General features: G+C 38.2%; 1 protein-coding gene across 1 annotated transcript in view; it reads right to left on the reverse strand.

The window, feature by feature from the left end:
- The window catches only part of GRM8 (glutamate metabotropic receptor 8), a 309,985-nt gene that overhangs the window by 288,787 nt on the left and 6,258 nt on the right, over positions 1–14,940 (reverse strand). The window contains exon 2 of the mRNA XM_041471487.1: positions 13,590–14,439. Within this exon, the coding sequence (XP_041327421.1) occupies positions 13,590–14,099 (510 nt within the window). The 5' untranslated portion in view covers positions 14,100–14,439. The remainder of the gene's footprint in view (positions 1–13,589; positions 14,440–14,940) is intronic.

Consider the following 14,940-nt stretch of genomic DNA (forward strand, 5'->3'; position numbering starts at 1 on the left):
ACTCCATAACTTCATTATTTTTCAGTCAGTGGACCTGAAAAATGTCCCAAGTAAATTCTACTACTGTATTATTTAATTAGGACTTGCAGAAATATTGGCTGTTTGCTGCTGCCCTTGCCTCCTCCTGGCCTCTCCACATCCCGAGGCTTCAGTTAAGGAATGCCACATCACTGTTTAGACAGACTAGTATGTTGGATTCAGAAAAAAAGCTTCCATCATAGAAAAATAAAACAAATAACTGGACTATTTTGCATTATTTTTATTATTCATTTTCTATGTGTTGTAATATTTGAATGGTCTGTAGTGTATTACAGGGAGGAATCTGGAGCACTGCTGTAAATAGGAACTGTGAGATTAAATACATTATTTATTATTATGAATCAGTCTGCCTAAATAACTGTAGTAACTAAAATATTCACAACAGTCTGAAGAATGAAAGAATGACAAATATCACTGTCAATAGCTGCTGTGGGAGAGTCCTCCAATGTTCTCTATTCAAAACAAAAATTTCTACACTCCTTCTATAAAGTCCTATATGTAAAACAAATCAAAAGTAGTTACAAGCCTGTATGCCATGAACAAAAACTATCCACATTTTATAGGAGTAAGTAAATAAAACAAGGGTTTTGCACTGCAGAGATGCCTAAATACTGAAGGAGCTGCCTGACATTTAGACAGCTCAGAACCGAGATGGTCAATGCTGTATGGCAGGAGGTGGTTAGAAACTCCCAGCCTTTGAAAATCACTGTGTCTTCATCTATGACCAGCAAATATACATGGGCACTTCCAGAAGTCCACTTCACTTCAGACTCATGTGGGACAATTCAGTCATTCATAAAAATCCCAAGGTCTGTCCTTGAGAACTGTGTTCATCTAGGCAGGGGAAGATGTGGGGGAGATGAATTTTGTGTTACTGCTCTGGCCAAGACTTTCAAGCTTAGTCTTTAAGAAAAATCTTGGCAATCCCTGACTAAACCACATAGAGGAATGTTTAATATTCAAATGTGCTTTACTCTTAGGCCTTTACTCCCCATGGCATTCATCAGGACTTCTTAAAAGGTTTTCCTTCTGTTCTGGTCTCTGTCATCATGTATCTGTCTTTCTTTTTTTTTTTTTTTTTTTTTTTTACTTTAACCTCTCAATGCACAAGTATGTTCCAAAAGGAAAAATGAGGCTGCAGTAGCTGCCTGAATTATACTTAACAGCCTGGTGGTTAAAGTACTCAGCTGGGAACAACTAACCATTGAGTTATAGGGGGTTTGGACATGAAAGTCTCTCCTGCTGAAGCTGTTCATGTTTTCACAAACAATTAAACTTCCATTGGACCCGCCTGAGAGTAATTCACTGTAGAGTCCAGTATTCAGTGAGGAATGGGAATAGCTAAGTTCAAATCATTACTCTAATGAACATTTAATGAATTTTAGCATGGATGAAGTAAAATTTTCCCATTGTGAAAGCTTATCATCAGTGAATAGACAGCATCTGGCAACAGCAACATTCACATGCATCCAGCTGTCTAGAGGTAGAAGAGCAGGCAAGAGTTTTCAAGAAGATGCACCATTAGAGACCTGTTTTAACAAACAGCTCTGAGATTAGAGCTCTCCGGGGAAAGTCCTGCACACGGCAGACTGGTGAGAAAAGACGTGTTCTGGCAAAAAGAAAAGTCACAGGGTGGAAGTTCATTGCATACAGCATGCCAAGGCAGCCCTGTTTCTGCAGAGTTCTCACCCTCTGTGTCCAGAACTCATAATTTTACCATAAAGCAGTCTTGTCTGTGTCTGTGGGGACTGGAGTTGAGCTATGCCATCTCCTAAGTTTTATTTGATTTCCTTCTCTGAATCCAGAAGAATTTGCCCAAGAACCTTGTTTAAGTCATGAGCAAACAGTGGGGTAAGAGAGGCACCAGTATTTAATGAATGGTACCCAGGACTGACATTTCAAACCTATCACTTTTATTTTACATTATAAAATCTCCAAAATAAAAAGAAAACAAACAAACAAAAAAATAAATGAAAACCCAACCCAAAAAAAGAAGCCCCCAAGTTTCACTAAAACATTATCATATTGGTGCAGAATAAAATGAATTTTTATTTTCTGTTCAGCTGTATTTGCAGGGCCTTGCTCACAATACTGTATTCTTGCTTTGGGTAGATTAAAAACAACTGAAAAGGAGGCAATTTAAAATTAGGAATCACCTTTTCTAAAAGGTGTGGAATCTCCTCTTAGCTCCTGGTAAATCGATGAGGCAGTTATTCACCACAGAGCTACCAGAAGTTGCCTATTCTTAGGGATTTTTACTCAATTTAGAGATAAGCAAACAAACTTCTAATGAAATGATCATGAAAAATGGAGGGGAAAAAATGGTTCCTGAGGCACCAAGGAACATACTGGCATAATGTTCAGCTAGCAAGTCTTTTACAAAACTACTTTGTTTCTCTTCTCCAACATTTAAGAATACAAATCATCTCAGCTTAGTAGAACATACATTTGCACACATACCTATCTTAACTTTCTTTAATTCCATACTACTTAACTTCATGCCTTGTCATAAAAATGACAGACATTCATTTTTTCCCAATCACCCTAATATAGATTGCAGATATGAATTTTAACAATTTTAATATTATTGGCCAATAAATCCAAATACCTTTTCCTGACTCTGAAGCTCTGTTTCTTTGACTGTCATGGTTTCCTAAGGGAGATGTATAGCCTGTGATTGCAGGTCAGGCAGACTTCACCACTTGCCACTGAGACTGATGACTTGCATATTTAAATCGTACTGCGAGTTGGATAATCTCCTTTCATAGCAAAACCCAGGGGAGAGAACTATGTAAGAGGATACAAGGAATCCCTCGTTAAGGACTAGCTATCTGAAGCGCTTATATGCCCCCATCCCTTACTCTTATATCTGATTATCAAGAAGCCTTTATATCACAAATCCCCTGAGCCCCAGAAGTGCTGCATCCAGGGAAGCAGGGGCAGCGAGGCTGGACATCAGCCCTCCAGAGCCCAGGGCACTCAGCTCCACAGGCATCCTCCGGAGCTCGGGATGAGGATTCGCTGCTCTGTCACTCGCCCAAGGTCACCGAGGAAAACTGTACTGAGGCAAGACAGAGGACGTAAGGCTTCAACGAGCACTACCACACAGCAAGGGAAGTCTGTCACACTCACACAAAGCTTTGCAGCTTGCCACTGAGCCAAGTGATTATGTGATCCATACCAAAAATACCCTGCATTCTCGTCAGCTTTTTACATCTTTACTCTCATTCTATCCTGCAGGCCAGAATAATTTTTCAGTGTGCATGCAAACACACAATAAAATAAGTATAACTAGAATGGTGAATCTTCATTTCCAAAGCATAAGTTCTTTGCTATTCAGCCCAAAAATAGAAATAAGGAGAGGGGAAAAAAACCAATAAGCTTTGAAACTTGGCAGGAATGTCAGGAAATCATACCTTGAGTCACAGGGCCCTCTCAGCATCTGTTCCAACTGCAAGCTTTTCATGCTCGCATATACATCACAGCTACCTTCTTGTCGGATCCCAGTCACCAAAACTAGGACTAGAAATATTATTTTTTCTTTGTAGTCTCTAATATCCTACATTTGGAAACATCCAGTTTCCAAAATGCTGTTTAGTTAGTACTGGAGATGTGAACTAGCTCACAGATGATGAGTTTTTGTTGTTCAGATGATATTTGGCAAAACAGTTCCCAGTGGGTTGAAACAAGAGCTCTGACTGCACTTAGGATTTGCAAGTGGAAGTGTTTGCAACATGCACAAAAGAAATGATAGTTAATAGGACAAATGCTTACACTTAAAACTTTCTAAGGGCATCATCAAATCCTATCCAACAAAGAAGACATAAACACATTATTTTTCTCTCATGTTTCATGCTTTTTAATAGCTTTTACTTTCATTACAAACACTTCAGTTCAGCCTGAAGTGAGCACAAAGAGAATCAGCCCTTTAATCCTCAGGACAATACATGTTTTCTTCACACTTTGGAAAGCAAATATAGCAGCTGGTAACTTTTAAATCCTGTGCTTTGTTGTGCAAAAGATGGCAAGCAGAACCATGAAATTTAGGAGTGGAAAACACTGGCTACTTTACCTAGATCATTTTCCTACTGGTATAAAAATGTATATTTTTATACTTCTATCCAACCTAATTTTCAGAAAGCTAGGAAGTAGGAAATTTGGCACTTTCTCATCACACACAACTGGATTAAACTTTAGACAACATATAAGAGTACTTCTTCTCAATATTTTTTTTCTAATAATCAGCCCAAAATTTAATTCCTGAAAAAATATCCTAGCTATAAATGCCTGTGCTCTACTAACTCCTCTTTATGAGTGGAATTTGGAGTTTTAGGTTTGTAGTTCATCCATATTATAAAATTATTATGTGGAGAAGCATCTCTGTGGAGATTAAATTGCCAGCTCCCCCAAGATCATTATTGTCCCATGCCAAAAAAAGAAAAATCTCTTTTAATTGAACATATTCCTATCTATTTTCAGACTGCTACTAAAAGTGCATCAATATGATCACAGCTAAAAATTACATAAAGCAATAGAGGACCCATGTTCACTTTTTCTACGTGCCTGCTGGACAAACCCTACTCAAATACAAAGCCTACTAACAGTGATGACCGACTATTTTAATGGACATAGGACATTATTTGCCTCTAGATACACCCAGTTTAAGAATGGTATAATTTACTGGCTTCCCTGGAATTCATCGTTCTCTCAGGGATTCTTCCTCACATAAGCAAGACTAAAAGTCACACAAAAATCAGACTCTGTTTCCCTTTTGAGTAAACAGAATTCAACAAGTAGGTTCTATCAGCCAGCTATAGAAAAACACAGCTATGTACACTACTTGTCTACTCTCTTGAGCACAGAGGAAGCCAGAAATCTGAATCCTAAAACAAGTCATGCCCCTGCAGCAAGACATCCACAGTCTTGGGATTCCAAGGCCTTTGCACTTTCTATTCAGTGTATGATATCAACCCTGACAGCCAATTTGTCTCTTTCTGTGGTTATGATTTGGTCCCAGACACCATAGCAGTGAGCACAGCCTGAATTCCCCAGGTTTTTTTTATGCTACTCCTAATGATAAATTTGTTCCTGTCTCAGATTGCAAAGATATATTCTCTTCTCCCACAGCACTGTCTTGAAAGGTTGTTTGAACTATGTGGTTCACAGCCAATGAATTTACAGTAAAATAATAACACAGCAAACATCCTTTACAAAAAGCACACATGTATATGCTATATATTCTGTCCCTTCTATTATTAGCCAATAGTGATAATATAGTGCTGAATTTCAACATGCTCCACTTTATTTAATAGTCCATTTATAAATAGTCCATTTACAATTTGGATCTTTATATGATCCAAATAGGCAGGCCAGTCTGGAGACCTCCTGCAACCTCACCTACGTTCATACCACACACCCTCTAGACTTGTAAGTTCTTGTCTAGATGGCAGCCCTCAAGGAAGTCAGCTCTTCTAGGGCACTTTCTGTGTTTCAGCACTACTCATAAAACCAAAGCTTCCACATGGTACCCAGAGAAGAAACCAGAATGGCAAGAAAAGCAGCCCTTTCTTCAGTTTATTTCCTGGGCTTTGCTTCTGAAGTGTCAGGCCCAGAGAGCCATTGTAGGACCAATAGCTGCTCCAATGAACTGCCTAAGTAAAACTGTGGTCATAAGTTTTCACTAAGACCTTAATATTTCACAGCACTTTGCAAGCAAAAAACAAAGAAATTTTATCTGAATAAGAGTAACTATCACTTTAGGGGATCAGTGTTCCTGTAATGCAATGGAGTTCCTTAACAAAATTCTGTCCTGCCTGCAAGACAATTGCAGTGGCATTTTAAATGTAACAGAGACACTCTTAAAGTAAAAGCCTTATGGAAACGGTTAGGCACTTTTCATAGAATGATACCCAAAATGGGCTATCATACTTTTGCTACTTTCCAATTTCTAGAAGATCTATGTGCAAAATGCACTAGTGAAGAAGGAAAAGAGATTCCGCCTCTACCATTGCTACATAACTAAATGGTGGAGGTACCTTCAGTGAAAAAAACTTAAGCCAAAACTCAAAAGACTAATTATTCAAGCTCAGAGAAATCACTTTTGCTTGTGTCCTATAGTCTCAATCTGTAAAAGAAATACAATAGTAAGAGAGATCTCACAATACCATGGAATATCTCAGCATTGCTATCAGAAATAGTTTACTTCAGAGAAGAGTTAGAGCCCAGTATGTATCTGAAGTGCCAGACAAGAAATCCTATAGGGAGGGAAAAAAAGAGAGAGAACCTTGTTCCTTTAGAGGTCAATCTCTCAACAAGCATTTCCCTTTTTTCCTGCTATGCCCATAGATAGATCCCTCTCATAAGTTTCATCATTTACAGCTCTTCCTCCTGCTGACACACTCATCCTCACAACCTGCAGAAATCAAGACTCAGTCAGAGTCTTGCTTATTCAGCATGTCTGAAAAAATTTTTCTTTGAGGACTACAGAATTAAATAGACACTTGAAAAATACTGGCAACTGCAGTCAAAAAGTAGCTCTTCTTAATTAACCTAGGATAGAAGTGTTGGAAAAGAAAGAGAAAAGGAGATGAGTAAAGCTCTTTTCAAAGGAAAGTGAGGAAGAATTTAAGAAACTCGAGTGTTTGAAATCTTACAAAACCTCCTATCACTTCCATCAAAGGTTTCCGAAGCCTTCCAGTGAGAAGAGATTCTATCTGATGCAAGTACAAGCATGTATCAACCCATAACCTTTCTGTAAACAAGATGCATCCACACTCATAGACCTGATCCAGTCCCCTTCTGAAAGAATTTTATTCTTTCTATTGTGGACACAGACAGCCAAGGGCCAACAGCCTCCTAATTTAAGGCCTCACTTAAATGCTTAATTGTCCTGTCAGAGAGATAGGGGGACATAATATCTTGCTGGGAGTACATATAGATTCCAGCCTGGAGGAATGTTTTGCTCTTGGCTATTTAATTCATTCCTGTGGAATTTGTGTCCCCCAGTAAGGCTTTTGTTCTGATGACTACTTTTCTCTGACAAATGCTAGGAAGCACAAGGATATACATTGAAGCACTCTAAACCAATTTAATCCTAAAAGCACAATATGCTTTAGGGAAAATAATGAGAATGGAAATAAGCAAACACACAAAATCTACTACTTGGCTGCAACACAATAGTGCCTGGTTTCTGATGACAGTCAGAATGGAGAACTATTCATATTGCCCAACTGCTACTGTACTGAAACAATTAAACACCAGGGGGGAAAAGTCATCTTATTTTATTCTCATTGTAGCTAATAAAACTAACATTGCATTGTAGTAAAGCACTGAAAAAGCATCAATGGTCCTTGCAGTGTCTTGGCTTCTCGTCAGTGTGACGTATCAGCAGAGCTCTGTCCTGAGAGATCAGCAGCAAAGTCTGTGCTGGTAAATCACATTATTTCAGAGCACATCTCTCAGCAACAGCTCAGCTGCCTCCACTGTCAGACTGTCAGGACAGTCCATAACTCGGCCATGACCTGTGCCAGCCAAATCTCCCAATTTTCTGACAGACTTCAGAAATCATCATGGGTCAGGAATCATTCCAGCCTGGTAATTTGCATGCAGACCCATGATTTGGGGAATAAAGGAGTATGTGATATGGGCGTGGATTGTCTGTGTCAGCCATGAAAGGGTGAAATCATTTTCTCTGTACATGCAGTTTCCTTCATGTGTAGATATATATAGATATATATTCCCTGCCCTCAGGGAAGTAGAAAGAAAATCACATTGTTGGTCTTTAACAGCTGCACTCTCTTTGTAAGGTGCTCATGTATTGTACTTATGGAATGATGTAAAACCCTCAACATTTTGGACAGTTTCAACATGCCTACAAAAGCAGGGGAGACATCTCAAACATTTAACTAATGTTAATCAAGCTTCTGATTGTTCCTGTGAAATGCTTAAACACAAGCAAATCAAAATGACAAAAGAGAAGAACAAAAAGGTCAGAAGATGCTTCTCAAGCCTTGTAGCAAACCAATGACAAACAAATGAAAATAACACAGAAAAGCAGATTACCCTTTTGCTCTAACCACAGGTTACAGTTCCATCTAGGAATGTGAGAAACCAAAATTCTTAAACTTTTAGAGGAATATTTAAGAAACTAATATACTGAAAAATAATGAATGAATGCATCAAGTTGGTTCTGTACTCTCTTGCCTCAAGCAGCTTAGCACAAATAAAATTTGATGCTAATCAGTGCTAGCAGTTTTCACAGAATCTGAAAACCTATTATTTCCTCTGGCTGCAACTAAAAAATCTGGCAACTGTTTCATTATTGATGCTAGCAAAGTACTTCCTGTACCTATAATTTTATCTTTGTGTTGACCTGGTATTTGTCTCTCTTGACCACACACATTTAACCTGGTAATAACAGAAGAATCATGGTTGAGTTAAAAGGGGTTTTCTGCGTAATCAAGTGTCTACTGCCATGGAAGTATAAAGAGAGATGAACATTTCTTCTATGTGAAACAAATTCAATTATGAAAAAAATATATAATTACAATAAAGGTATTTCCAGTCAATAACAAGACAAGATGCTCAGGCACTAAACAGATACATGCATGTACTAAGCTACAAAAAAGCACTGTAAAATTGAATGGGATGTATTGGTTTCTTTCATAGTTAAAAATTATTCAGAAAGTGTGAATATTATCTAGAACAAAAGTGAAATAAATATGTTCATCTTAAGATCTATTTCAAAATGTTTTAGTTATCTTCTCCCTACATACAACAATTTTTCTTCACACTTCACACAAAGTTTTTCACATATGTTTTAACCACCAGGAAAAAAAATCATCCTATTACACATTTCAAATGGTATGCAGTGGAAAATATTGACACATGTAGCAGACACAATGAACAGAAAATGGATATATTTTAATTAGTGCAGCACATTTTTTTATTAATGAATACCAGTATGTTGGGTAAAATTCTTGAGTCTCTTCTTTACTTCTTTAAAGTATATAATACAGCTTTTCCATTATGGAAAGGGCCTGCAGTCACACATGGAACAGACTGACTCCTGCATCTTCCTAGAGCCTTTGAAGTCTGTAATGCTCAAGAGGTGCAAATATTTCTGTAGATATAGAGTCTAGACCAGGATCTGTGTGTGCCTCAGGTTGCCTCACAAAAATATGTTTGTGGTATCTGAAATTAGGTGGTAAAATGTTATCATATTTTATTTACATCATATTCCTTTTCATGAGATGCACTCCATTGCCACAATTTAAATTCAAAGCCCAGCATTTATGAAGCTCAGTGAGATAAGCCTCTGTACTATGGCAATGCCCTCATTTCTGGGAGGCCTGTTGTCTGCTGCTCCATGCAGGTCTAGAACACAAGGCAGCAAAAGTGCCAAATGGCAGGCAAACATAAAAAGACCGGGAACTCAGCATAAAAATAGCATCATCCAAGTATAGCCCTAGTAGCTGTGCAAAGCTACCAGGCAAAGATATACACTAAAACCCAAAATGAGGCAATGAAACAATCAAAGTGGATAAGCAAAATGCTACAGGAACTAATATATTCACTTCTAGATTTACTGAAAGACACCATCCCTTGCATTTTGGATGGTTGCCATAAAGTTGAAAGTGTTACTCTGTAATGTCATTTGTACTTGTGCTTCTCTAGAGGTAAACGTGTATGAAATGTATAAGGCAAATGTACATGGAGTGAATATTAGTCCCTTCAGACAGCACCTACTAAAGTGGATTACAGCTCTGCAGCAAAAAGGAAATTTGACCAAAAAGAGGAAATAATTTAGCCTTGGGAAACTGGTGAAAACAGAAGGCGACACAAGGAAAGGCCAGGCAAGGCAAAGTAAGGCAAGCAAGGAATAAAGCTGTCGATGAATATTTGGCCTTATACATAAATATATACATAAAAGCTTGAGATCACAATTCACCAAGCATACTGTCCATCCATCTCAATTTGCATGCAAACCATCTTCCCTAGGCTGCTCCTAGTGTGACACCGGCTAGAAGATGTGTGAAGGTGACAGATGGAGTGTACCAAGGAGAGCAGAAATAGTGTGCGGGGTTTAGATGTGAGGACACAAGCATAAACAAACGCCTCTCTTTTTCCAGCAGATTTTAACCACTGACACAAGTTATTCAGACATTAAACAAGTAGAAGCTTTGAATACAGGGTACATAACACATGAAGTGACCTAAGTTACGTAGTCTCTCGTTTCCTCCAGGCCAAGTTTGGGGGGCCTGGGAAACAACCCACATGCTCTTAAGTGTCATGCTCTTAAGTGTCACACAAAACAGATAAAAGTTCCCATCTAGTCATGCCTAAGCACCCTTCAGGAAAACAGAATTTCTGTAAAACAAATATAAGAAGGATATAACAGTAATATTTTGACAGATTGAGTCAATAGAAAGGTTTCCTTTGTGATAGTGAGAGCTGCTTAACTGAGACAGCCAGCTCCCCAATAGATCCTACCAGTCTACGGTCCCTTGTCTCTGTTTTCTTTGTGAAGCAGCCCACTCCTGATGTTTCCTGATAAAAAACAACTTAAAATTATGGCAAAAACCAACAACCTGATGATAATCAAGGAATAATAGGTCCACTTTCACACAATTCTATGCTCCAGTGTTTTCTGTATGTAAAATGCCTCTGGAAAGTCTAAAACCATCAGCAGGTGAAATTTAGTCTGTCCAAATTTGTACCTTAATGTTTTGGACCTACGAAGGGTAAGACCAATGGAAAATCACCTGTTAAACAGCAAGGCACCTCAAAATTCACAGAATAAAAAAGGAGAGATAAGAATTCAAGGCAAGCCATTTGATCAGGAGAAAAGCTATAGATGGGGGTCATTTTCTGTTGTGGCCTCCCTCCCCTCTTCTCACGGAAACACTTAGATAAAAGAATACATTTACTATCAGTTTGTGCTATCCACCAGATCATCAGATAGAACTATTGACCTGTATGTTTTCTGTCATAAAATCAATAAAAGAAAGAAAAAAAATTGCAAGAAAAAGAAAAATAGCAGCATAAAAGTTCAAGCTGCTGAGAGTAGCACTTCTTAGACTATCTTTGTGTTTTCACATTGAGAGATATAATATACTTTTCACAATTTCATTACAAATTAAAATTTTGCCAGATAATAATGTTCTCAAAAATATGTAGTCCTGACATTTAGGAACTTCAGAGCAGGTATTAAAGCAATACTGAACTTCAAAATTACAGGTTCAACTTTCTAAATAGCACTGTTAAACAGAAATATGGATGAATCACACCCATCCTTGATAAAATGGAAATAGGCATTTGCATGATGGTGATTGCTGACTTCAATGCAAGCACAGACATTTACCCCAGCTGAGGGTCCCACCTTGACCTATACCAAGATACAGTAAACACAATTTCATGCCTGGAGCCTCTGTGAGCACAGGCCAAGGTCCAGGTCCTCAGCCACAATGTTGGGGGGATGCATCAGCTGAGAATTTCAGCCTATGTCTTTGGTCTGAATACAACCCAAAGTTTCTGGAAAATGACCCTTAATTTTCTAATCCTCTTGACTATAACCATTGTGAGTGGTTTCTACTATGCTTCTAACCCAGAGCCTTATCCAGAAGCCTTTACTCTTGAAGAGATTCACTTCTGAGAGGAAAGTGTAAAAACAGATTTGACATGCTGGTCCATCATCAGACATTAAAAGTTATAATTTATCATTTTTTTACATTATTAAGAATATTTGTACAGGATCTATATTTAAAACTAAAAGAGATGTCTCCTCCTTTTGCCAGCAGCTGTGTTACATCAATTAAATGGGTAAATAAGATCTTTCCCCAGAGGGGATATCACATGACCCTCTATTGATTAAGACTGCAGTAGAATGTTATTTGCAATCTTATTGCATAATGTAAATCAGGAGGTAGCTGTCAAGGTTTCAGAAGACAAATTGCCGCTATCTTAGACAATTCATAGGCCTCTTTCCTTCTTGCTGCTCTTAATTCATAGTTAATGCATGTCTTACCAGGCTTAGTTTCTTAAATCAGTCTGTAGAACCCTATTCAACTCAAAACTGGGTGTAAGTTGTAGTCTACATGGCCCTGCATTACAATGGGTATTAAAGTGACCATTCCATCTATCATTATTTCATAAATATGCATTTTTTAATAGGATGATGCAACTTCAAGACAGATAAACCTCCCCACCAGGGACAACTCCAGAGGTGCTCTCCATATAGAATATTTTTTACGTCTTAGTTCAGTTTTGTGTACTTGATTTTCACAAGTAAAATGCATGGCTAGAACTAGTCCACTACTCTCAAACCTGTATAGTAACTGCAGCATCAATTTTGAGACTGAAAGGAGCACCTGACCACAACCCAGCAGCCACTTTGCTCCTCCACTGAACTGTAAATTTGTCATTATTTCCTTCAAGGGAGAACCAAAGGGAAGGACTAAAACCTCCATTCAAATCACTGAAATGCACTTTGCTGAGAAACCATTAAAAAAGGCCCATCTTTCTCTACTACTAATCAATCTCAGTTACAACAATTAGAAAGCAAGCGCAACACTTTTCAAAATATGTAACAACAACATTAAACATTACCAGAATCTTCTGCACCAAAGTCAAAGAAATGGTCTTTAAGCAGGTTTTGTATGAAATAAGGCAAGATTTCTGAATGGATGAAAGGAACAGTGGGTGGTAGGACAGTAATAGATTCAGATATGAGTTACAATTGTTCTGCACATAGGAAAAAGTTCTCAACTTACCATCATCTGTTTGCCATTGCAAAGGATTAAAAATTAAATATGTGCTGCCTGATCATTTCCTTCCAAGCTGATTGATTAGAATGTGCTCATCTTCCCATCTAACTTAGTAAATTTACAAGTGGCAGGCTTACTTTTCCATTACCTACAATGTCTGAGCTTCATAAAGTATTTGGAAACAAATGCCACTATAACTGTTGCCTAAAAATAATCTCTCACAAAGTAATAATGAAGTCTATAAAAAATATCACCTTGCAGAAAATATGGAGGAGTTAAATTTCAAGAAAATCAGAGATTTTACAGTACATTTTGTTTGGCGAAACGTGCACATCAGTACCACTAGATTACTACTGGCATATCTTTCTATGTAAGGAAATTATCTGGTCCTCCAAAAAATTTATTTGTGTGAAAATCTTATCTTTCATTCCCCTGGAAATTTGGGAAATGAATCCTAACCCAGTCTTGATGAGCATAAATGCTTAACATGGAGCAAATTTGAGTAGTATACAAGTAAGGATACACATTCCTAAAGAGTTAAAATGTGCACAGATTGCTCAGAACTTTAAGAGAAGTGCTTGGTACCTTAAAATAGGGTCTGAAAACACTTCTTTTAGGTAATGTTCCCCCCTCTGCTTTGAAAGGGCAAACCAGCCATTTCAGATTTTTGAATGTGAAAAGTGTCTTTTCTTTTCTGAAGGCATGACAACAAGACCACTTCACTTATTTCATTGTTCTTGAAATTAAAAAAAAAAAAAAAAAAAAAAGATAGAAAATGTTACTTACCTTAAAGAGTCTTAAAATATTTGCAACCATAATGGACACAGAACTTGCTGCAGCACCTATCACACCTGATATCTTGTCTGGCTTAGTGAAAATAGGTGGGTCACCATTTGCACACTTCACGTCTGAACCATCTTTTTCTATCAATGCTTGCACAAATGTTAAGGACTGCTCCAATGCATAAGTGTCCCTGGAACACGTATCAAGGATACGGACACCCAAGGTGATATTGGCAAGAAGATCAGGGTCTTTATTAATTTGATCAACTGCATACAGCATTGCCTCTAGTCTGTGGATCCCCTTCTCCTTCTTGAGCTCCCCACAAGGCACCCCTCTATCCCCTTTTGCATGAACGGGGAACAGTCCTCCCAAGATGATGTCCCCATCCAGGCGAATGGAGTGGGCATACTCCTGGCCGTGAGTCCTTTGCATCAGAGTGAGTATCCAGTAGAATTTGGCTGTTAACAAGAAGAAACAATGGCAGGAAACCAATCGTTTGCCTTCGTATATCATTTTCTCTGAAGACGTTGTTGCTATCCAGTATCCAGGTTTTCTTGTTGCTAAAGGATGAGGCTGACCATTTGAAGCTGCACTTTCTGGAGGCTACCATCAGTGCCCAATAAGTAATATAGAACCATGCGGTGGGTAGGTAGAAAAGAAGATCTCAGCAGAAGTACATAAAATGTGTTTTACAAAAGATGTCCACTGATGGAACGGGTTGACCAGCTTTTCTGAGGCGGTTTTTCAATTGCTCATAATTGGTGGTGAGGAGTAGGGTAGTATGTCTGATCCTGATGCTAAAAGGAGGTCAGTAGCTTATGTCCTTGTATTTTGCCCTACAGCTGAGGTACTTCTGAAAAAAAAAGTAAAAAATAATTTTAAAAACAGTGAGAAATACCATTTACTTCAGCAGTTTTGTACATGTCACACAGTGTATTTACTTTTGAATAGCAGTTACATCACCTAGGTTTTACTTTCAATGTTCTTTAACTTAGCAAATCTTGGCCTTCAGTGAATTTGAACACCTGGCTGCACTGTACTATAAGCCAGGAAATTGATGATGCCAGCAGAGCAAGAGCCGAATCAGGGGAACTAAACTTAGCTTGGTGTTCAGATTCTGAACAGTAATTCATATTTACCTTCGTGTTGCATGGCACCCAGAAACAAACCTGATCCATAACACACTGTATTTTCTGTTTAGCTGCGTTATTCTGTTCAACTTTATTATTCTGCTCCAGCCTACAGAAGTGCAATAACCACTTACACTCTCACTCCTGGAGAGGTCTCATTTATGACAATGGAGTAATCAGGGCGCCTGAATTTAAGTACACCCTTCACCCAATGCAGTACAAGC

Source organism: Pyrgilauda ruficollis, unplaced genomic scaffold, assembly GCF_017590135.1.
Source record: "Pyrgilauda ruficollis isolate IOZ18807 unplaced genomic scaffold, ASM1759013v1 scaffold27, whole genome shotgun sequence".
Lineage (NCBI taxonomy): Eukaryota > Metazoa > Chordata > Aves > Passeriformes > Passeridae > Pyrgilauda > Pyrgilauda ruficollis.